At 39.6% G+C, this 25,572-nt stretch overlaps 1 protein-coding gene across 4 annotated transcripts in view; it reads left to right on the top strand.

Moving 5' to 3' along the window:
* Positions 1-25,572, top strand: part of LOC124175823 (alpha-aminoadipic semialdehyde synthase, mitochondrial) — a 48,233-nt gene that overhangs the window by 18,014 nt on the left and 4,647 nt on the right. For all 4 annotated transcript variants that reach the window (XM_046556392.1, XM_046556391.1, XM_046556393.1 and 1 more), the window contains 5 exons: positions 1,151-1,376; positions 11,396-11,723; positions 16,331-16,694; positions 16,776-17,098; positions 21,139-21,388. In XM_046556392.1, the coding sequence (XP_046412348.1) occupies positions 1,151-1,376; positions 11,396-11,723; positions 16,331-16,694; positions 16,776-17,098; positions 21,139-21,388 (1,491 nt within the window). The remainder of the gene's footprint in view (positions 1-1,150; positions 1,377-11,395; positions 11,724-16,330; positions 16,695-16,775; positions 17,099-21,138; positions 21,389-25,572) is intronic.

Raw genomic sequence — 25,572 nt, 5'->3', positions numbered from 1 at the left:
TGTTTCGTTTATCATTGCAGTTACCTTCGAAATCTATTAATTGCATCATTATTAATTCTTTTAATTCATTTCAACGAAGATTGTAATGATATGTAATGTAATGATAAACTTATAATGTCAGCACATAAGGGGCTGTCCATAAATTACGTAAGGTTTTTAGAAAAGGGGAGGAGACAAGGGGTCGGGCAATTTCTTACGCAAGTATTTTCAAGTCTCAATAAATAAGTAGCATATTCGCTAGTACTCTAAGCACGCATGTGCAATACTTTAATTACCGATTACTATGATTATGTTCATCGTATATGATTGAGAAAAACCCAATCAAGAATTACCTTTCTAGAGGTAATTATAATAAAATTGAGTACAAATGACTTTCAAAAAAGGGAATGAAAGAAATTAATTACTAATTACCATTGTAATTCAATTCAATTTTATCTATTCCTTATTCTGAAAATACGTATTTATCGTAACGACGGAACTATCGTTTAATAGAATTCTATATAGATTTATATTCTATATAGTTTAATAAAAAAATAAAAAAAAAAAATATATATATATATATATATATATATATATATCTGTATAAATTATAACAGTAATGAAGGATCGATTTTTATGCAAATTGCAAAAGTTGGGAGAAATTAAACGTGAAATCGAATTGAAAATGTAATTGAAAATTGACAACGTTAGTTTTCTGCCGATATTGAAGCATCTTCCTGATACCAGTCACTGAAATCGTTCATCAATCAATATTTGAACTTCATTCCGAGAATACAGACAGTGAATTATCCATCATATGTTGTGTTCTACGGAATCATTTGGAGAAAAAAATTTTAAGTAACAATCTGGGGCAGCGAGGGGGGAAGGTAAAAAATCCTGGTAAATAACCTTCTGTGTTTAGAGACGGCCCCTAGGTGACTGCGGAAATTTTGTGGGCATATATCACCCAAAGAAAGTATCGAATTTGAGTAAAATATTTTACATATTGAAGTTTGAACAAAACAGTACTGCACCATTTTCGCCGAACCGAATATAATTAATGTATAATCCTACAAAATATTGTCACATATTATACAAACGTACAATGAAGCATGGTGAATTCAGGTGCTATTAGATTTTAGTGTAAAATGCAAATTGTTTTCGTTCACAGCATATCGGGCCTGCTCATAATTATAGAAATTCGTCAATGGCTCGTCAGGCAATCAGAGATGCTGGATACGAAGTGGCTTTGGGCGCGATGCCAAAATCCATTGGGCCCTTAACTTTCGTGTTCACAGGAAGTGGAAATGTTAGCCAAGGAGGTCAGGAAGTATTTCAAGAATTGCCGCACGAATACGTCCCTCCAGAAATGTTGAGAAAAGTTGCGGAACATGGCGGTGAGAATTGCTCGAGATTTTTTCACATTTATAGCGAAGTTATTGATTAGCTTCATGAAATAAGACAATCATAAATCAGGTATATCGGTAGGATTTTTTCAAGAAACATACGGCACGAAATATTTCAGAAATGTTTTATTTGAAATATGTTAAAAATCCCATTGTAACATTTCAGAAATATGTTAGAAATATGTTTACGTTCGTAATACAAGTAAAACGTAGCTGACATATGTGAGAAATATATCAGAAACATCTTATTTGAAATATGTTATATATTCTAATGCAAGAACTTCGAAATATTTTCTGAATTATAAATACAGACAGAGACACATATATGACACATATTTGAAACGATGCGGAAAACATATTTGAAATATTTCTGATATATTTCTACTCGTGCGGGTGGTTGATATCCGAAATAAAAAAACGTGTCCTTGAAGTGTAACAGCAGGATTTTTAGGTTATCGTAACCTATCTTTGGTTCTGGATATCAATTAAAATCCATATTTGAAGTCTGCTGTGATACTTCGTATTAGTAATTAAACCAGATTTGAACCGAGATATTTCTCTCTCTCTCTCTCTCTCTCTCTCTCTCTACGCGAGGCTACCGTAAGTGGTATATATGCTCTAAGAGATTTTTTCATTACTAGTCGCACGACCTAACCGATAAATTTTCTCTGCATAATGTCTGCCGAAGCAATGATGAAATTTAGCAGTAATAAAATAACTGATTATTCTAAAAGATTTTACTCTCTCAGCACAGCATCTTAAATGGGTAATGTATTATAAGAATATGGTTTTCACTGAAGTTTTCCAAATTAATGAAAACTGAAGTATGTCTAAAATACTTCAGAAATATCGGAAACGGCATATTTGATCGTTCAATGTTTCAAATATTGTTGAAAAATGTGAAATTTTTTCCACTAAGCGTGTCTTCAGAATATTTCCGAAGTATTCGAATGTTATGTTTCAGTTGAGACATTTTCGAAGCGTTTCGGAAATATTCAAAATGTTACGTTGCAATTGACAGATTTATGAAAAGTTTCGAAAATTTCGGTGATTTCTCATTACATTTGAAATATTTCTGATCCTTTTCTGAAATACAGTGCAACCTCTGAATAAGCCCTTTCCAAATAAGTCCGCTTCCCCTAATCTTCGCTCGAGACTTGCCCCCCCCCCCCTACTTCACGAATCGTCACGCATCGTCGCACACCGCAGAATCGGGGGCGAACCTCTGAATAAGTCCGCCCGTGGAAATTGTGTTTTGGTCTCAATTTTCAGTCAGAATTCGGTCCGCGGGTGGGGGTAACTCATTTCTAGGAATTATATTTCCCTAATTCATGTTTTTGCCAAATGGTGCAATAGTTTGTCGATTGCTGTCTTGCACGTCGAGGCATCGAGACCATCGTCGATATATATCGCGAGTATTAACGTGCCGCCATTTTTATGAAATGTGAAAACGCAAGGATCCGCCAAGGTTGCCTGCAACTCAAATTTTTTTAAACAATCCACAAATTTCTGGTTCCAACACTTGGCCGCTTGTTTTAAGCCGTACAGGGCCTTTCAAACTTTACAGACCTTCTGTGTGCCGTCTTCGTAACCCTTCGGCTGGGCCATGTAAATGTCCTCGGTGAGATTGCCGTTTAAAAAGGCCGTTTTGACATCAAATTGCACCAACTGCATCTCTGATGTTGCAGCAACGGCTAGAACCGACCGAATCGACCCGAATTTTACGACGGGACTGAATGTCTCTTCGTAATCAATTCCGGGAATCTGAGAGAACCCCTTGACGACCAATTTCGCCTTGCATCTTCCGTTTTGACCATTCGCCGCCGGTTTGTACCTGTAGATGCAGCGATTCGGGAGAATTTTCTTATTTGCAGGAGGTTTTACCAAATCCCAGGTTTTATTTTTCCGCAGGGAATCCATCTCAGTCTCCATTGCGTCTGTCCAAGATTCACAATTCTCATCTCTAAGCGCTTCTTCGTATGTTTTTGGTTCCTGACTCTCCGCAAGAAAAACATTATCCACGTCAAACTTGAAGTATCCGAATCTAGTTGGCCTCTGCAGGGTTTGCCTGTTACGAAGTTGTGGCCTGACTTGCTCACGATTTTCCTCGACGTTATTTTGAGCATTGATATCGGTAGGCTCTTGACGCTCTGGTGTTGGTTCACGCTGATCTTCTCGTTCTTCATCGCTATCTCCCTCTGAGTCTCGAGATTCCTCGTCGTTACTTTCCTCGGAGTTTTCTACGCGTTCGTCATACTCGAGTACATGCGTTTCTGTCACACTGTGCTTCTCGAGAGATTTTTCGCCCTCGGCAAGCACACCATCTTCAGCAAGAAACTTGACGTCTCGAAAAATTTCGACTTTTGTCTGATCCGGAAACCACAACCGATAGCCTTTGGTACATTCGTTATACCTGACAAAAACTCCCCGCTTGGCTTTAGCGCTCCACTTTTTCCTTCTCGGTTTCAGCACATGGGTATACACTTCTGTGCCGAATACCTTGAAATTTATATTTTTCACCGGTTGTCCGAACCAGAGCTCGTAGGGCGTCTTGCCTTTCACGCTGCTCATGCCAGTTCGATTTAACACGTAATTTGCCGCGTGAACTGCCTCCACCCACAGCGTGAGATCCATTGATTTTGAGTAGAGCATACTGCGAGCTGCCTCCACGATGGTTCTATTCTCGCGCTCGATTGTCCCGTTTTGCTCGGGTGTGTAGGGCACACTCGTCTCATGTTTTATGCCATTATTCCACATGATTTACTTCATCTCTTTATTGATGAACTCCAACCCGTTATCGGTCCTGAGGGTTTTTATCCTTTTTCCCAACTGTGTCTCTGCTCTCTTGACTAAACCTTCGAAGTGCATTTTTACCTCGGATTTATTTTTCAGACAAAAAAAAAATTTATAATGAGAGAAATCATCCTTAATGAGCAGAAAATACCTGGATTTGCCAATTCATATGTGTTCCATCAGTCCGCATAGGTCTGCATGAATCAACTCATCCGGCTCCTTTGCCTGCGACTGACTTTTCTCGAAGGGTTTTTTGCTCATCTTACCCAAGACGCAATCTTCGCTGCACCAATTCTTATCAGCCTCGGTCTCGATCTTCCATCGCTTAAGAAATTTTTGCACGTGTGGAATATTTTGATGTGTGAGACTGTCGTGCCAAATTTTCAACGACTCACTCTTGCTGATGTGAGCTTGTTTTTCCATTGAATTATATTCCCTCGAAGTCGTTCCTTGGAAGGGTTTAAACTTCATCTTGTAAAGATCTTGATGCCGATCACCCACTGCGACTGTAGTCCCTCGCTGGCGTAGCTCACACCTCTCGTTGTCCGACTCGAGTTTGACTCCTTTGTCGAAAGCCGATGACATTGAAAAGAGATTGAACTTCAACTTCGGCACGTAAAGTACAGGAGCCAAATGGTTTCGTTCCACTTTTTTCCATTATACGAGAGAATGTCAATTTTGCCGGTTCCGAGAGCAAAAATTATATTTCCGTTGCCAACTCTCACCGGTATTGGCGAAACAAATTTTTTATAATTGACGAACCAGTGGAAGCCGAGGACATGTGCTGACTCGCACCGAAGTCGAGAAACAATTCCTCCGAAGACCCTCCGACGTGCAGTGCGGATGCTGTGACCATGTCACCGATGATAGCACTGCCTCGGTTTTCTTGCTCTTTATTATTTTTATCTGATTTCGACTCGTTTTCTTTTTTCGAACGACATTCGTTCTTCCAGTGTCCGGTCTTCCCGCACTTGAAGCATTTTCCTGGCCTTTTGCCCTTCGAAGCTTGTTTGTTCTTGGTTTTCATCGAGAAAGCATTATTCTCTAGACTCTCGCTCCCACCGGCACGAATTTCTTCCATTGTGAGTCTTGCTGTCAGGTTCGACAAGGTACGCTCAGCCGGCACCGTTGACTCCTATACTGTCACAAGAAACTGATAGGACGGTGGAAGAGTCATTAGAATTTTTGTTTTTTTCTACTCTCCGACACCGGTTCTCCAAGTGCGCTTAATCTACACGCGAGATCTTGAATCTTTGCAATATGCGTTGAAATATCTTCAGCGGCATCTTGACCGAGAGAATACCATTGCTGTTCTAACATATGCTTCCAGGTTTCGCATTTGCTCTCGTAAATTTCGTGCAATTTTTCCCACATTTGTCGTGCGGACTGACAATGTATTATATGAATCAAACATTGCTGATTCACCGTTGTGACTATCGTTTTTTGTGCCAAACTGTCGAGCTTTTGCCACTCCTTGAGTTTTTTCGTGAACGCAGTCAAGACATCTCCGACCATGCCTTGAGTTGGCTCCGGTTTTGCTGCTTCCCCGGTGGTAACGTCGAGAGCTCCGCTTGCGAGAATGAGAACTCGCACTTGAAATTTCCAAATGTTCCAATTTTCGAGACCTTTAAGCTTCTCGATTCCCGAGAGATCACTTTCCTTGTTCATCTTGGGTTTTTTGTTTTGCACTGTTGCACGAGGCTGGCTAACCTCAAGACGCTTGACAATTTTTATCGCTTGAATTGAAACAAGAAAAAGAACTTTTCGCACGAAAATATTATTTGAATGGCGCTCCTGGGCCCATAACCTGTTGTTTTAATCAGTTTTATTCAGAATAATATTTGTTATTCCAGATATTACAGCGGATTATTCGCTCGATACACGTATTCATGTTGAACTCTTATGTCAAAACCGGAAGAAGCCAGTGAGAGAGCAAAAAAAAAAAAAATTAAGGCTCAAGCGTGCACACGTACACCCAGAAAAAGCGTGTGTCACGAAATCACAGTAGAGTTACATCAGTCATTCTTTCTCGTCTCGCGCGAGACGCGCGCTCTGGCGGCATGTCCACCCAACCAACATTCAAATTTTATTTTCAACATATATAACCGTAATGTAGCATTGATTATTAAATTTTATTTTGTGAATCTGTTTTTATCGTCATGTCCACATCAAGTTTTATCATACAAAAAAAAATAAAAATTCTCGCATACCAGGTGATACATACTTACATATATGCTTGCATACCTTTTCTGACAAGTTAAGTCGCATTCACTTGGTGAATTGCTTCTTATGAAAGCTATTTTTAAGTTGTATATTTTTATTTTTCTGTCTTATTCTTGTAAAAGATTTTTTTTTTAAATTTGGTTCTGAGGAGGGCGAGTTTGTAAAATCCGTGCCATTTTCTTATTTCTGCGTCAAACGAAAATGCCTTGGACTGTTTTTGTTCAAAACTGTGTATAAAATGGGGCTGTTAAAAAAAGTCGATTTTTTTAAAACACTCTAATATATATTTAGGGGAACGTGGCCCAGGGGAGTCCATGGTTACTCTTGCTGAAGCCTTGTTCACACTTAATTTAATCAACCTAATCACTAATAATAATAATACAAATCATAGTCTTGAATCACTAACAATGTCTCTATCTCCAATATAGTCTGTCTCTATTTCACTAATAATTAGCCATCGCGTACTAGGAAATGCGACAGCGAATCCACCCTGCCTTTAGAATTCTCTCAATATGGTTCTGCATTGCTTTACCGATCTCTAGCTCTGTTCTAATGCAACTGCCACTTGAAAACAGCATCTTTTAGGACTGTGGCTACGTTCGACAAAAGGCTCTACCTCTCAGAGTATGCGTCTCGCACCCTCCTTTATGCCACTCATCAGGCTACGGGTCTATGACTAATCTAAATACTAACAAATACGCTTAGACTAAATATAAACCAAATGTTCTTCATTATTAATAAACATCACAGCGCGAGAAAGTGCGTCCAGAATATCGTGCACCGACATATATGGTTCGCGAGAACTAAATTCATATTCTTAACGTCTTCAAGAAGACGACTTTCTGATATAAAATTCGGAGTATTGAAAGATATCTCCTAAAAAATATGTATAAGATTTCTCATTTAGGAGCTTCTAGATAATGATATCCTTTTGATTCTCATAGTAAACTTCCTCATTCGGATATATTGAAGGTATCTTTTTCATAATTCTAAAGGCGATCTTTGAAAAGAATTCTTGAGGATCGCTTTCCGATTTTTATGCTGTCTGCGTTGGTGGCAACCCAGAACGAATTTTTGCCATCACGGTCGCATCGGACATAGTTTCACCGACCTTATTTAACTGCAACACCATGTTCTTTACTTTTGACACATGCTGCACCACCGTGTCACTCGATTCCAATCGATACGTATGAAGTTTATTTAACAGAAGCAACTTGCTTGACGCTGACTTTTGTTCACATTGACTACACAGCGCGTCCCACATTTTTTTGGCTGTTTTATAGGTTATCAATGAAATTAACTGCGAACTTCCAAGAGTCGTCGAGATTAGTACTTTCGCCTTCGCATCCTTTTCCTCCCACGTGTTCTTTACCGTCGGCGTAGCATCCGCCGCTAACACTTCCGTGCCGTTCAATCACGATGTGTACCCGCGCTGCCCTAAACAAATTAGCCACCATCTCGAATTTCTACGTCGGGAAATTTGTTCCGTCCAGTTTTTCAATATGTTTCGCCGATATTATGTCCAACATTTTTCACAGTCTCTACCGCACACGCTATATCCGATCCAACAAATAACCAGGTTATCGCCCTCGGAAAAACTAAAAAAAAATTAGTTGCCAGGTGCCTCGTGATGCCACCGACCTGTTGCCGAACCAACGCCAACGCATTAATTCACAATTGAACACTGAAATATTCCTTTCCTCTCAAGACTATTGGGCCCATAACCTGTTGAGATTTGTGGGGTACCAGAGGGAATAGTTTCATCGATCTGAGAATTAATTGAAACGCTGATGTTTATCGATTTAAAAAAGTTTAATTTTATTGACAAGAACACATCACGAGACTACGACAAACGTATACACACACAGGAGACACACGGGCCTGGAAAAAAACTTTTGTTTTTCTCAGCGCCACCTCTCGCCACGCGATCACACCATAGCTTCTTCCTTGCAAACACGGTGCGTGCAGGCGCGGGAGGTACAGGTGCGACAAACATTCATCCATCCAACAATTAACATTACAGATTAGAAATAGATTCAATTTTTTTTTATAGAATCTTGTAGAAAACTTCGAGGATTAATGAAAAATTATGAACTCCTACACTCCTTATTATTATCTATTGTATGCGCCTCACGTTTTTCGTTTTAAATCTGTATGCCGTTATAAATTTGTATAGAGCTAGGATAACATTATTTTATACTCTTAGTCCGTTTAAAAAACGGGGTAAAGTGGAAAAGGAATCGAACGATCAGGGTTCGAGTCCGCGTCGGAACAATTCGAATTTTTTTTTTCTCAAATTTTTCTATACAAACAAATAATGTTGCATTGTCATCCAGTTCTGGGATATATTTAAAATTTCCAGTTTCTAGCTCATCGGGAAGTTAGTTTAAAATCGATTGCAAAATTTGTACCGAACGGACAAACAGACTAGAAAGCGAGTTAATAAAAAGGTTTTAATAAAATGCAAAGGCGAGCAGTCGAATCGTTGCGCGTTGTGATGTGATTCATATTTAAGCGATGCGCAAACCTACTAAAAGATCTAAATTATTCCCAAGTAATTGGAAAGCACTATCTTTATTATTCGTTATAATTTTCACGATTAGGTTAGGTTCAGAAAGCGAAACGGGCGGAATCGGCCCGCCATGCGCCAGTGACGCCTGCGCAGTATGTAACTCTCGTGCCTACTATGGTCGATTTAGAAATGATAATTTTTTTAACTTATCTTTATGATTTCATTATAAACAAAATTGGGTGCTGATCGCGCAAACATCGCGCAAACGATTGGCATGATACGATCTCTGAAATTTGCAAAACTAAATATGTAATATGGTATTTGAAATTGTAGTGCTGAAATTCAGCATCCTTCTTTCGTTTTTATTTTTCTCAAAAATGAACGAACGCACAAACGAAATCGAGTGTAATTCTTCGTACACGTACCTCGCGAAATAATCTAACGTAGTTTGCAACCGTTATTTTCACTTACGGTGCTAACTTTACAAACCTGATTAGATTCCGTCTCTTTACTTACCAATTTCGCGGCGTTAGCCGCCTGGTACACACGCCATGATACTTGCGCATGCGCACAAACTACAAGACTGGATTCGCAATTGAACTAGGAAACTTTCTACAGATCACAGTGTGAAATACACTATTTCTCGATATTTTGATCGACTAGATGTAATTTTTAATCGTGTTACCTGAATTTAAATCGATTTTAAAGGAGCCAAGAATTATATACCGCAGCCATCTTCGCCTAAGCACTCTTCCCGTCGAGCCGTTTACGTAAAGGTCCCATAGAATTATTATAAACAGAGCAGGAAAGCTTGTGGAATGTCACATTGCGAATAAATAGAGACAGAAGATCGCGGGGTGCTTTCTATTTCTTTCTGACTACTTGACATGCGTCACCGTTTCGTGTCTAGAAGAACAGTCGTTTACACATCGAGAATATCAAACCTATGGGTAATATGTTATACATATTGTTCAAAAAGTAAAATAATATTGATGCTGCTGATGAAAACTAAGAGGCATATCTCGGCTGTTTGTACGCTTAGGAAAATAAAATATTGATTGCTTCTTGAAGGCAGTGTAGTTTCATTCCGTACCTAGGCGTCGAGATAATTCGGAATTTCTACATTCATGTTTTGGCGGTATTTGCTGTGGGCTATATTAGCGTCGGATATCAAGGAAAAGAGGGAGGGCCGGGGCGATCAAGCAAATTGGGAGTCAGTTGCGCCTGGACCCGCAGTGGGATCGGAGCGAAAGTTGGAGCGAAACTGAACGAATTACGTCCCATGCTAGATCGAAGACGGACCAATAGAATGGCCGATTGTATATAGTCTAGGGACAAAGGTTCTGAGAACGATTCCTGGCATGAACGAAAGCCCCCAAGAACGCATATGGAAATTAGCAGATGAACGACATCGCATAAGAGCGACGTACGATGTCGATGGGATAAGGAGAGAGAGGCAGATACTGAGAGAACGAGATAGGGTAGAGTAGAGCGTGATAGAGAGAGATAACCGAGTCTCGTCATCCCACCCCCCTCCCTTGCCGCGCATATTAAAAAATGTGATTGACTCACTGAACTATAATAATACTGGAACACTCACTGTATGGTTCGGTATACGGCTGGCTTTTCGGAAAGGGAGACAACTTGGACGTGAAGTACCGTCTCTCTTGCACTGATACAGTCTTTCAAAAAGCTTGTGCACTGGAGATCAGTGCCCCTTTCGCACGTGTTTTCTTTTGTAAATTAGTAACATTACATTTTTGTTTAGACTGTCCCGCTTATGTGCCGTAGCTAGTAGAAAGAGAGCACTTCACGTCTGACAATGAGCTATCTTTCTCACCGGAACCCCCGTCGCCGTAGTGAGCGCTCCAGTATTATTATAGTCCAGTGGATTGACTACGTATAGTCATCAAAATGGCAACTTGTATTGCATGAAAAAAGTGATACTTCCGCAATCACCAAAGAAGTTTTAGGTATGCTTACAAAGACACCTATATCTCACCTGCTCTATCTACAATAATAACATGAAGACTAGAGGGGCAGCCTTAGCTAGCCGCTGAACTGGTTCGCCCAGTTGAGATATTCAACACAGAGTCCATCACTTATCGGCACGAATTGCCATCACTTGGTTATTCCAAAAGTGAGAATACCGAGAAAAAATTTGCCCTGACATTTGGATGGCGAAATGCAATATTTTTAATTTTTGTAATAAATACTTTTTGATATCAAACATATTGTCAAGTGTTATACCCTTTAGAAAAACGATAAGAGGTGAAAACATAATTAAAATAATGGATTCAGAGAGAAATTCATTTAGTACATATTTTTAAAACATCGAATGAGATCCTATCAGTACTCTACTTGAATTGTAAAAAAGGCCGAAGAAACCGGAAGAGGCTAGAAATAGAATTGCGTTCTTTCGATAGATTTGAAATAAAACGTCCAATGTAGAATACATCGTTGATACATTTTTTTCTTTCAGATATAAACAAAATATATGCCTGTGAAGTCAGGAGACGACATCACTTGGAGCGCAAGGAAGGCGGCGGGTTTGATCCACAGGAATATGATAAATTTCCAGAACAATACATATCTACGTTCAGTAAAAAGATTGCTCCATATGCATCTGTGATTATTAATGGGATTTATTGGGCTCTTGATTCTCCAAAATTGATAACTATACCCGATGCAAAGAATCTCTTAAGACCAGCCCATACGCCTTGGTTGCCCACCAGTGTAGGGGCTCCAGCATTGCCGCATCGAATGTTAGCTATATGTGATATATCTGCTGATCCTGGTGGAAGTATTGAGTAAGAAGGCTTAAAAGTGGTATTTAATTCAGTCTATTTGCAAAACTGTACTTATTTTATGGATTCATTTATTTTTCCCGGGAAAAAATAATCACATATGATCATATATGGATCGAGCATATCTGATCATATACAAAAAATTAGCCATGCCTGACCATGTATGGTCATGTATACACATGTATGTTTCTATATAGTCGTATCAGATCATACGTCAGTGAATATGACCACATATCCCGTAAAAAAAATTTCTGATATATACAGCTATATCTGAATATTTCTCATGTTTACCTCAACTTCTTGTTAATTGTGTGATTAACTCCTGGAACAGCCCGAATAGTTTGACCACTCCAACTTGGTTTTTCGAGATAGCCTCAAAATTTGTTTTCTCACCCTCATGTGCACAGGCACGAGTGGAATAGACCCATCATCATAGGCCGTGTAAACGGTTGCGGGTCAAACTTGATCTGTGAGTGTGAAGCACGCACAGATAGATCGCTCTGAGAGGTTGACTCGTGATGCGAAATTATTTATTTCGGGAAAGGAAATATAGCAATGATACGTCAATGTTTTGTTCCCGTGAGGCGGGATAAGAGACAGGATGAAAGGTTGTGAACTTATTCTTCTGGTAATCTCTAAGAGATTTTCGATAATTCAGGAAGGGATAGTTCTTCCTTATTTGCTCTGATATTCATGAAGTTTGCCTGCGGCAAGACTGACTATTAATTGCGTGATAGCGTGTTGGTCAGAGGGACGGTATTTGATTATTCTGGATCGTTGACTAGTCGGTTTTGGTGATGGATAATGATTTGTTTAGTGTGAACTAAGACAGAATAATATTCGTGTGCTAGTACGGTAGTCGGAAGGACTTGGATGGTAGTTCGGTTTACCTATGGGTAGACTCAATATTATTTATGTGATAGCCTGGTCGTCAGAGGGACGGTATTTGATAATGAGGAATCGTCGCTGAAAGTTGATTTTGATATTGTAATTATTCGTTTAGATAGTACTGAAACAGAATATTACGTGAGTGATAGCACAGTAGTCAGAAGGACTTTGATAGTGATTCAGTTTGCGTATGGCAAGACTGGATATTACTAGCGTGGTAGTTAAAGGCAAGGGGATTCTACGCAAATGTACCTTCACCTGTATTAAGACTTTCAGTCGCTATGACCGTGACTCTCTACGGGTTCAGGTGTCCTACCTACGGGTCGGGAGATTGTGAGACGATCACCGTATCTGAGCTATGAGGTCAGACGCAATGCTGTTCTTCACTCAAACACGGCTCCCTGGTACCTAAGGAGTTTATTTTATTGAAAACAAATAGGATTTATTAGTACGCTGAATGCCCTCCTTTGATGGAAAGTGGTGTTGAGGATTCCTTGCACGGGTACTCCACGTCTCCTGATCGTGGGTCCTTGGTGTCCGGCTCCTCGTGGATGTGGGAAGTATGGGTCTTCTCGTGGAAGTCTTCGATAATCTATCCTGGCGGTTGCTCAATAGGTAATAGATTACTAGATTCGCGTTTGCGCTCGTCTTATATACTCTTATTGTCTAGTTACGCCGTTTTCGGGGATAGAGATTGGTTGCGTTCCCTGAAGAAAGGGTACGGTAAATCGTGTGATTTGATTGGGTTCCCGGTGTATGGCGGGGTTATCGAGTGGGCGGTTAGATTTGGCTTGGGTTTACCAAGCAAAATATTAGGGGGCACGCGCTGAACCCCAGGTGTCGGTACGCCAGCCAGGCGTCCCGTCACAATATATATATATATATATATATATATGCAAGAAGGCGCTAATCGTGACACTCGAACTTAGTACGGCACTGTCAGCGACTATCGCCATGTTCGAAAATTGACTGACAGTACTGTCAGCAATCTTTCATCTCTCTTGTGCTACTGAGTTCATGAACAGCTCTGTCTCTGTCCTAGGGAATTTTTAGTACTGGCAGTCAACTTACGAACACGGCCTATGTGCGCATTGTAAGCATGGGCGGGGCTTGCACACCTTCGATTTCTGCAAGTGTGAAGCGTTTCCGGTCCCACGCGGTTGCAATTATCGAGGTCCATAGTGTATTTGGAGTGTACGGCGGCCACCGACGTCGAACACTCAGCGGAGTCTAGGGCACCACAATCATGACTGAATGTGTTGTTATTTTTAGGAGTAGGAAGTGGATAATATTAATTGTCTCACTGCAGGTAGATTCGATACGATAAACAAGTTTTTATTAATTGAAAGAAATAAACGAACGTGTTCTTTTCCACGTGATACATAAAAAACGGAACAGACTCTCTCTCTGTGTATCTTTTGTACTTGACCAGGCCCACCAGCGCGCCTCTCGTTTTTTCCTCGCACTGACGCCTCTCTGTCAATGGCGCTCACAAGCGCACGAGATTCGAGTATGTCAAACTCTCATCCAACAGAATGATCAGAAATTGGCGGAATTACTTAGCTGAACGTAATACTTGCTTTTGCCAGTCGCTGAGCCAGGTCGAGGTACATGAGCTTTTACAGTGCATGTTGAGCTCAAACGACGAACCTGGACATACTCAATCGCCGCGTCCCCATACCTTTCTCAAGTAGACCTGAGTATACAGAAGTTATATCTGCTAGATGATATAAATGGATAACGTAGGTGCTTATTGAAAACAATAAGTTAATAATTTCTGTTTACTGTGCTTGGTGTAAAGAAGTATACAGAAAACAAAATACAAAATAAATAGAGCACACTGCGGTTGACATTCATTTTGAGGTTATAATGCACTTATGAAAACTTTACGTGAAACAATTCTTCAGAATCCCAATGAATTACACATATTTATGAAAGAGGAGCCACGAGTAAATCTTATAAATTTAGACTAATATGATATACTGAAACATACGAGTGATATGAAACATGACTTTTCTGCGACTTTCACTTCGGGTGCTTCAGCTCCAGTGAAATTTTCATTTTTACGGAATAAATCTGCCACCATACCCATACCAACTTTTCGTAAATTGTTTGAGGTTGCTTTTCAGAAAGCAATGCTGGTCATAATTTCGTAAAAACTCTAATTATACGAACAAAAGAAAGATTTGGATCACGTATAAACAACATGGTCCGCGCATGGGTAATATACCGCTGACCTACTCTGTGTCGTCAGTTACAGCGTCAGTCAATCGGGAACCGTGTAGCCTCACGCTGATTTTTGTCGTATTGTTGTGGATTTTTTACAAAAGTGAATCGTAAACACGGTCGTATATAAAGGTCTGGGAACTCCCATATATTTGGTATACCTCACAGTGTGCCTCTATCTGAGGCACATGTTTCCCACATTGGCCGCAAAAGCGCGGAGCGCTGCAATCTCGGGGGCACGTGTATGACAGAGACAGAGCGATATAGACCGTGGCGGGGCGGTAATGCGCGCATGCCCCTCCGTCACTAGCGACGTGGAGAAATTTGGAAATGACGGCCTCAGTTAAAGGCACAGGTTTTTGGACGGAGTGCCCAGACCTCTATACACGACCGTGATCGTATACAGTACCACGTGATTCTAGTCATAGATTATAGATAGATCGGTATACTTACTTATTTTCATCTCCACGTATGTTTTGTATGGTTCAACCGATTTTCTATACCATTTTTATGCGCACAAAAATTGTATTAAACTATCTTTATAGTCATACAACGTCCAACGGTATATCATATATCCAGTCTAATAATAAAAGCCAAACGGCGCAAATTTTTGATAGAACTGATGATTTCGTCTAAGTTGGAAATAGTACAAATTATACATCTCAGCTCTCCGTTCACTGATTGTTTTGAAATAGAGCTCAAACGAAAGCTCTTGAAACCCATGTTCTAAATAAAATTGTGGAATGTCGCACTTAATCGCAAAAGAGGAGAAATATATGATAATATTTTCCCCGCATAAGCAAAAGGCTTCTCTTTGCAGTAAAGAGACTGCGTCTCGCATGTGAATTATTTATCTATTATGTACCTGACGTGAAACACTTTCGTGTTTCTCGGTTCTGAGCAATATTCATTGCCGATGAATATTTCACGTAGACTATTGATTCACTTTGCAGGATATGCATTTTGACAGACAACGAGTTACAGGGCGAGTTTCAGAAGATTTTAATTCTAAAACGTAAAATTAATTTTTTACTCCGTTTTTATCCATTTTCAATGTAGACACTCCCCGGACGAGATGTAGTTTTGAGGTAAATGGTTTTCCCAATTATAGTAGAAAAGTTAATTTCCTTGTTCTGGAGTTGTAATATTGCGTAGTCGAACATACGTATACTGAAATCCCCATTTGTATCACATGACGTGTTATTCATGGCTGTGTTCACCTATTGCACGCTAACTTTACGCGTTGGTGACATGTTTTGACAAAATCGAGTTTGTAAAAAACGGACTCTTAGTGTAATATTGAGGGCTATTCATAACTTATTCTATAAATGAAGTTAGAATTTATTTCTATGCATCAACCTACGAGTTTTTCGCAGTAATAAGACAGCCAAAGTCATGAAATCTATGAACAATGGTCTGAATACGAATTTCCAAAATCATTATGCTTTGAGCAATATTATATTCAATACAAGACTAAACAAAATTTTTATCAACAGATTCATGAATGAATGTACGACCATAGACACGCCTTTCTGTTTGTACGACGCTGATCGCAATAAAGATACGAAATCGTTCAAAGGACCTGGAGTCTTGGTTTGCTCCATAGATAATATGCCTACTCAGCTGCCAAGGGAGTCAACAGACTTTTTTGGAGACTTGTTGTACCCGTATGTACCTGACATTATCCAATCCGATGCAAGGAAACCACTCGAAGAACACAACTTCAGCCCAGCTGTTTATGGGGCAATAATTGCATCTAATGGTCAATTGACTCCCAACTTTGAATATATCCAAGAATTGAGACAGGTGAACGTTCGTAGTCGGCACAAAACAGAATGTGGGGAAACACAGGATAAGAAGGTAGTACTAAAAAATTGAGCAACTTGTTATTTCAAATATACAATTGAAAAATCAATCATATGTTCGAATGGTTTGAATTAGGTACTTGTATTGGGTGCTGGATACGTATCTCCACCATTGGTTGAATATCTTCACAGGGACAAACGTATAGGAATTATTGTTGGCTCGCAATTTAAGGATGAAGCTGATGCTTTGGCAAACAGATACCCGGGTGTCGAATCAGTGTTCCTCAACGTCTTAGAAAGACCTGACACATTGAGAGAGTTAATTGATATGGCAGATGTGGTGGTATCTCTGCTGCCATACTCTCTACATCATGTAATTGCAAAAACTTGTATTGATACGAGAACACACATGGTAACAGCAAGTTACCTCAATGATCAAGTCAGAGCCCTGCATCAAGAGTGAGTATTCACATCTGTCAGTGGACTGTAATAACCTCAATTCAAAAGTAGATAGCAATCATCCCGTAAAGCACAAGCTTGATAATTTGTTATATATGCATAGACTAATCCATATAATGCGATATAATAATTAATTATTTATTATATGGCTGCCTTGATCGAGGGACTAAAAACGGTAAATAAACGGATTGCTTAGTCAAGAAGAACGTTGTTAGTTAAAAGAACGTCAACATCGCATCGTTGACTATTTTGTTGCGACGCACAGTGGTCCAAAAGCCCGAATTCTTGGCCAAAACCCCCAAAACCGAAAGTTATCATCCGAGGTAAAGCTTCAAATATTTGTCAATAGATAGCATTAGAGCTTTGAAATCCAAAAGGGCAGATGTTCATATTCATTCCATGGCCTGTGGTAAACCCTCGAAAGTGACCATTGCATTGTCGAGACTCGCGCGGGACTGTGGTGTGTGCACGCTTTCGAGCGCGCGAAAAATAAGGCTGTAGTTTTTTCAATTTTCATCAAAATCGAGTCAACCAAAATGGATATTATTCCTCAAGGTAAGTGAATTACATAAATTTTGTGAATGAACCAAGTTTCGGAATTTATGGCGATGATATTAATGATGCAATACGAGTGCTGCAAAATAACCTATTTCATTGAATTGCATTACTATCTGTAGAGAATTAGTTATGATCCCCAGAGATCCTGCGGAGATCTCAACGATTCCTAGTGTGAAAAAGTACAGAGAATGTGAAACCGTTGGCATCGCCTGCTCTTTTTTGCTCCATTGGTCAAAAATACGCATTCTTTGAAGCAGTGTTTTGTTGACTCGGTCGGAGCCTCGTGGCCCGCCTCGTGGGATTAGTGTAGCGGGGCGACGCAAACAACATCATTCATCAAAACGACGTCGATGATGAGAATTCAGATAGCGATTAGTATGTATCTTTAAAAATTATGTTATTTTGTTTTATAAGAAAAAAATCTGTATGAATTAAAGAAATTAATTTACAAAATATCACTTTTAACAAAGTTGTACCATTTTTCACGAAATATTCCCGCCATTTTCGGTCCACCATTTTTAATTTCGCATTTTTTCATTCGTTTTCGGAATCGGCGACCCCAAAAACATTACTAGTATGAATTTCAGCGAATTGGTATCATTTTTCGCGAAAAAAATCTGCCATTTAACGTCCGCCATTTTTAATTTTGCATTTTTTTTTTTCAGCGACCCAAAAAACATTCGTATTATGAATTTCTAAAAATTGGTACCATTTTTTGTAAAAAATATCCGCCATTTCGGGGCCGCCATTTTGAATTTCGCATTTTTGCATTCATTTTCGAAACCAGCAAGCCAAAAAACTATAGGTATAGTAATACTAGCAATTTTCACTGAGAAATATTTGAGTTATTAGTTTTGACCAGGAATTCGGGCTTTTGGACCACTGTGCGTATGTATGACTCGTTTTCTAAACTTGACTGGTTCTGTCTCCGTACTTTTAGTGAGGTGAATGTAGCTTGTAAATACTTCTACTCAGTTCTATACTCAGCTGTCGAAGCCTCCGTCTCTAAGCGTGCGTCCGTAAGTAGAGATACGAGCTTTCCTGAGTGGCACACCCATGAGATGATCAGCTGTCTTAAATTGAAGAACACGGTGCGTTCTTAAATACTTTACGTTTTGGATCTCCGGATCTTTTTTCGTAGTTCAAGGCCCTATGTTCGACGTTCAAGACTCTTCGTGGTACAGCTCACTCAGCCGACATTTCTTTGCGCGAGAATTTAATCTCTAAGTACCCAGCCGCATTTTGGTCCTACATTAACAGGCTCAAGGGACGTTCTCGGATCCCATGCACCATGTCGCATCGCGGAGTCAATCATGATAATCAATGCGTTTGCCGATTACTTTTGTAGCGTATCTTGTTTTGCCTTGTCGGGCGGGCATGTCTAGAAATCCATGATGCGGATATGCTACCTCCTCTTCGGGCGCTCAAGACAAAACTTCCAGCGGGCACTGATCAGATTCTCTGTTTCGAGGCTCGTGCTGTTCGCAGGTTTTGCTAAGCCTCTATGTATGCGCTTTTTATCACCCTGTTACAACACGGGTTCATGCCAGGTCGGGCTACTACTACCACCGATATTGCACTTTTCAGAAACACGGTATGCACAGCGCTTGGCCGCAAAAAGATTTTTCCAAGGCTTTTGACAAAATTGACCATGTGATCTTGCTAGATAAGCTCACGGTGTGTGGTTTGCATAATTGTCTTGTTAAGCTTCTAGAGTCCTACTTAATGGATCGGTGTCACATGGTTGAGCTTTGTGGTCATCGGTCTGATCAAATCTGGATCGTTTGCTTTTTAACATTTTTATCAATGACGTTATATCATCGTTAAGCTGTGAGGCTCTTCTGTATGCCGATGACCTTAAAACTCTACCTCGTTATCCACTATCCAGCTGACTGCGTAGCCCTTCAGGGTGATTCAGATTATATATCGTCTTGGTGTCAGTGCAATCGCTTACCACTAAACATTAGTAAGTACAAGATTTTATCATTCTCGCACACTGATACCACAGTCTTCTTTAGCTACCGTATAGGCAGTATTGCCTTTGTCAGAGTTAGTGTGACCTCTGACTTAGGCATTACCTTTGATTCTAAGTTTCTGTTGGCTCACCATATCTCGGCTATGGTTTCCATTCGACTAAAATGCTGAGATTCCTGATCAGGACCTTCAGAGCTTTTAAATCCCCGTTAATCGTGCAAACGCTGTATTACTCGTTTGTTCGCTCTAAGCTTGAATACGGCTCGCTTATCTAGTATCCCATGCTCGCGCGCGACATTAAGGTATTTGAAGGTGTCCAGAGGAACTTCCTGAAATACCTAGTGTTCAGGAAGGACTCTGTTTATTCCCGTCGTAGTGTCAACGACGCTGGCTTGTGCGCGCATTTTGGGATCCCCCCCCTCCCGCCCTTTAACTCGGCGCAATGTTGCCTCCGTTTCTTTTTTGATTAAACTTGTCACTGGTTACGTAGATTGTTCGGATCTAATGGCCCTTATGGCTGTTCACGTCCCTCGCATTTCAGCCCGTCATAGGACCTTCTTTCAGCTTGTCCGTATACACTGCAACATTGATTTGCGCTCTCCACTATGTCTAATGTGCAATAATTATAATAATCTTCCAGACACCTGTGACCCTGGTGAAGTCAATCTATCTTGCTTCCTGAGTTTAGCACGCGCGTTTTTTCAAGCTTGACTTTACCAATAATTGAAAAAGCGTATCCACCAAATACAAGACCTTCTATCTTTATCTATTTTTTCGGCTCTTAGTGTAGATGAACGTTTACAGTATTTTTGTAGCGAATGCCGCATAAAACTAAATTATACGCCCTTTCTCCAGATACGTCCTTATACCATTAGTTACGTGATATGATATATTTCGAAAAAAAAATTGGGCTTACACGTCTTTCTCTCATAAAGGGATGATCCTTACTGCCTATAACATACAGAAGAACAAAGAGCCTAATGGCGCTTCAAAGAAACAGTAATATGATCTGTCAGTCGAAGAAAGAATTATGATTCCGTTTTAGAATTCGAAAACTCAAAGTCTAATATAAATAATACTCTTTTCGCAAAGATACAACTTTCATAATTATTGTGATTTCATAAGTATTGTGAGGGCCTCGCGAAGTAGACGATTCGAATTACACGAGATGATTTGTGCTAACTGTGGCGATTCGAGTGTTGTACCCGTGTTACTGTATGAGAAAAGTTTACTATAAGCACTGCTGGGTAATATTTAAAATGGTTTCATTTAAAACAGGCATTTAAAATTTAAATGTCATTTCGCATTTAACATTTTAAATATTTAAATGATGTTTTTAAAAGCATTTTCCATTTTCAATTTTAAATTGATCTATTGAAGCATTTTACTCAGCAGACTCGCATTGTATCATGTATGAAAGAAAAGACGCATACCTGTAGGTAACAAATAAGAGAAAGGTAAGCTTACAAATTGCTTTCAATTGTTTAATCGTGATTATTTCAATGCAGTGCAGAATCCAAAGGTGTGACAATATTGAACGAGGTGGGTCTTGACCCAGGGATCGATCACCTATTGGCAATGGAATGTATCGATGACGCTCGCCAAGCTGGGGGGAAAATTGAATCTTTTGTTTCATGGTGTGGAGGACTGCCTGCTCCAGAATGTTCCTCGAATCCATTGAGATATAAATTCAGTTGGTCACCGCGTGGTGCATTACTGAACACTCTTTCACCGGCAAAATATCTTCACCAAGGACAGGTCAATTTCATTACATCTATGTTCTTATCTTTACATACCTATGTACTTGATGTTTAATTAGTAAAATGGTTAGCAATAAGTACAACGAAAAGGCAATTACTCTTCAAATTTCTCCGTTTCGTATCAACTATCATAGTACGTTTTTTTGGTGAAATTTCATCAGCTTTTCGGTGCTTTTTTCAAACATCCTGTTTCCAGAAACGTCAATCAAGTTACGCCATGGAGAGATTTTCAAAACAAGGCTCCCACGAATAGTACTGCCATTTGAATGGATAAGACCACGCATAGTTACAGAGACTTTGAAAGAGTTTCTAGTTACTATTTTCTAAGGTCCATTATTATTCTGAACTGCCAGATTCTACAAATAATTCAGTTTTGGTGTATATAAACTTTTTATATATACTGTGAATCTCTCTTAAAGCGTGCCGTTCTAAGGGATATACCGCACTAACACCAACGAATGCTCAACTTTTACGTGAGTCAAACGCGGAAAGCGAATGCGACATGTTGCGTGTGTTAAAGTGCGGAGAGATTTTAAACAATTGAACCAATTACAATTATTAAAATACATTACAATCTCCCACTAGTACCACTTCCCTTAATCCATGCTCGTATGTAAGTAAATGGTACACAAAAGTACGAAAGTTACACTTTTTCGAGCGGTACTATTGAGAGGGTCGAGAACTAATTCTCGAGAACGAGCGTTTGTAGTCAGAGTGCGGGAACTGAGATTTTAAGAAACGTGATCCCCTCACAGCCCGTGAGCGCCTCTTTTGAGAGGTTGCCCTGTAAGCGGCAATTGTTATTGCGGAACGAATCAATTTTGTAGAGAGTATACTGTAATGGAACAGAAAATCAGGCAAGTGATAACAGCATGTGAGTGAAATGGTGTCTGATGAAATAAATTTTATTACAAGTCAATTCGCTACAGTACAGTGAGGAATTAGTTTAACAACAATCGAGCCAGCACGTTGATTATTAAATCAATTTAGAATTGAAAACGAAATTCGATACAATGATAAATTGAACCTACCTACATTTTGAAGTTTTACACGTTAAAATTACAAATTGTCACAAGAGTGAAACAAACATAATAAAGTCGGGATTTATCAATTAAATTTAAATTACGAACAGTTTCAAATTCATTCAAGGAAATAGATCGACAAAAAATGTAATTCTACAGCATAAAGCATAGTTGATCGACAAATCCTTTCAACGTTCCTGGCCCAGCCTGGTAGCATACAAAGAAACATGGTGTCATTTGTCGAAACTTCCATAATTGGTTGTCGTCGAATAAGTGCGAAGCAATAAATTGAATACGTACTGCACAATGCAAGGAGATGTATTAGAAAAGACATCGAGCATTGTTAGAGAGATCACGGTAAAAATCTATCATTTCAAAAAATCAGTCTTGAAGAGACATTGTCATTAGAATACACAGCAGTCCGAAGCATTGGTTATGAAGAACTTCTTTTACCGGCGTGGTCAGTTGATTGGTTGATCATACGGGAAACTGCTAATACCTCTATACCCGGCTGACCCGGCAAACTGTTACGAAAAATAACCCAGGGCTATCAGTCTTTATATAAATATTCTCAGTCAAGGATGTGATGGGTAATGAATTATTCGACTGCGCATTATCGGTCGGCGCTGGTACATCTTGCTTAGCAGCGCTGCCAGTCGGCTGCCATATACAGGTCTACCCCCAGTCAGAACAGTCAAGTTCGGTCTCCTGGGTATGTAGTCTTCTTGCCTACGACTTAAAAGTAGTCTTTACAGTACTCCGGGTATACGCATTCGCAGACTCACTCAAATGTCGGACATATAAACAAGTACTTTGTCCATGGAAAAAATGCATGGAAAAACGCGTAAAACATGCTCGCATTATATAAATATATTTACTTATATAATTTCATTAAAAGTAATGGGAATATGAATTTTCTGTTTTACTACAGAAAGGTTCTTAACTAAACAAAAAATGAACTGAATTCGATTATGTGATTCACAAATGTATAATTGAATTCAATCAACCTTTACCAATTAATTGTTGATTTTTGAATTTTTAAACTGAAAATTATAATTGTTAATTATGCGTCCCAAAGCTCAGCTTTTATTTTATCCCGAATTTGATCGGCATTGTGTTTTGAGCAAATAAGTAACTTCAAAACACGATTGCCGCGCCAGCTCCTGGTGATAAAGTAAACCAATAATTCTCAGAATCAACCTAACCTCAACTATGAGTACGAGTGACAACAATTCAGGAAATTTAAGCCCTTATTCATTTTAAACATACCGGTGTGTAAAACGGACTGTAAAATCCCATTTTACGCTTACGGAGGGCAAAAAATTTATTTCATTAGACATCGTTTTACTCACATGCTGTTCATTTGCCTGATTTTCTATTCTGCTAGAGTACACTCTCCACAAAATCCATGCATTCCGCAATAACAGTTGTCAGTTATTATAATAATTGTTGTTAGTTCGGTTATACCGATCGTTAATCACGGATCGTGAGATCTCCTCGATCTCTTTTGTATTGATTGCGTCCCGGAATTAATTCTAACCTTTCCGTGTATCAACATACGCCATCGACATTATCGAGTTGGCAGCATTCGCCCGCCCCGTTCAGCTCACGTAAAAATTGAGTATGTGGTGATACAAGTGGACCGCGTCACTTAGAACGGTACGCTTCAAAGAGATTCACGTTATGTATACTGTGAAGAATTGTCATAAAACGTGCATTCGACACTTGCTATAATCTCATTGTGAAATAGATAGTGAACTTGCACTCGATTGTGTACGTACAGAGCGCACAGTGGTCCTAAATCCCAAATCGCTGGACAAAAATCGAAAAATGAAGTTTCTATTTAAGGAATTGTAAGTATTGGGTCAGGTAGAGGAGTATTACTATCGTCCCTTTCAAAGGTCGGGAAATAGCAGATGTTGCGTTTAGCCGTTGGGATCTCATTCGTAACGGAGCGCGCGAGCAGGTAGCGTCGGTTGTGCGCTACGCTCTAAAACTTCGGCTATGTTAAAAGTTTATTAACTTCGAGTAGAATTCAGCTATTTCAATTCTACAAAATGGAATCTCCTGGAAGTGAGTATATTTTCTATATCAGTACAGGTTTTCATATGAACCCCACACCAAGCAACAAAAAATGTAAACATCTACTGTGTATTCACGGGCCCGCGACGAAAAAAAATTATGTTTACGTAGAGTAAAAGTTAATAATTAAACATAATTAAGTAACCGGATGGGTTTTATATCATTCTTTAGACTCTTGAGTATTACGTAACCAAAGATTAACTGCCTGCGACTGCCTTTTCCGTTTTGGTGATTTTTTTTATAAATGGACGTGGGAATTGACCTCAGGCTCGGCGGCGGCGCGGCACAGCGCGCGGCGCACGACTGGCACGAAGTCAAGAGATTATTTCCGCCAAATTTGTTGCTGAAAATTGTTGTTTATAATATTATTATTCTATTTTTTACAGCGTTGTAGTATTATTATTAACTCTCTAAAATTATATATCGTTATCTCATCATTGAATTCTTTTTTTCTAGGCTCGCAGACACACAGTGAAGTTCGCCATACTCGCGAGGAAATATTTCGCTTAGTTAAGAAGCATTTGATCGAAAATGCAAAGGAAGCTCATGAAGTCATCGAGAATTATTTGTCTCAAAAACTATGCTGCTTGTACACGTTATCAAAGACTGAAAAATAAACGATTCGTCAATTATTGTATTCCATGCGAACAAAGTGGTAACAAGCTAGGAGGACCGAGGCTGTGTTTCTTCAAAAAAATACGGATTGGTTGAGCACATTCGTCGTCTTCGGGAATTATGAGGTCGGGAACTCTATAGAAAAAGAAGAATCACTTGCAGTTCGCGTTCGTGATCGTCCTACGAAAAGCTTTGAGAACTCGGGCGAACGGACGAAACGAAGAAAAATCGGAAATATACGTAACCAGTCCAGTACCTAAGAGCTTGCCCTTGCCACTCAGATGAATCTTCGAGCTGAAGGAAAATTGGATGCCGCAAAGGTAATCCAAGAGGTCACCGTGGGTAGTCCTACCAGAGCTTCGAAATGCAGGCAATCTTTACGTACTGTTTCAGCAGATTGTTATTCCGATGATACTGCTCTGTCTCTAATGATTGAGTATCATATGTCAAAACATATGTATCA

This window comes from Neodiprion fabricii, chromosome 2 (genome assembly GCF_021155785.1).
Source record: "Neodiprion fabricii isolate iyNeoFabr1 chromosome 2, iyNeoFabr1.1, whole genome shotgun sequence".
Classification (NCBI taxonomy): domain Eukaryota; kingdom Metazoa; phylum Arthropoda; class Insecta; order Hymenoptera; family Diprionidae; genus Neodiprion; species Neodiprion fabricii.
Note: the sequence above shows the minus strand (reverse complement) of the source record. Positions and strands in the feature narration are given on the sequence as shown.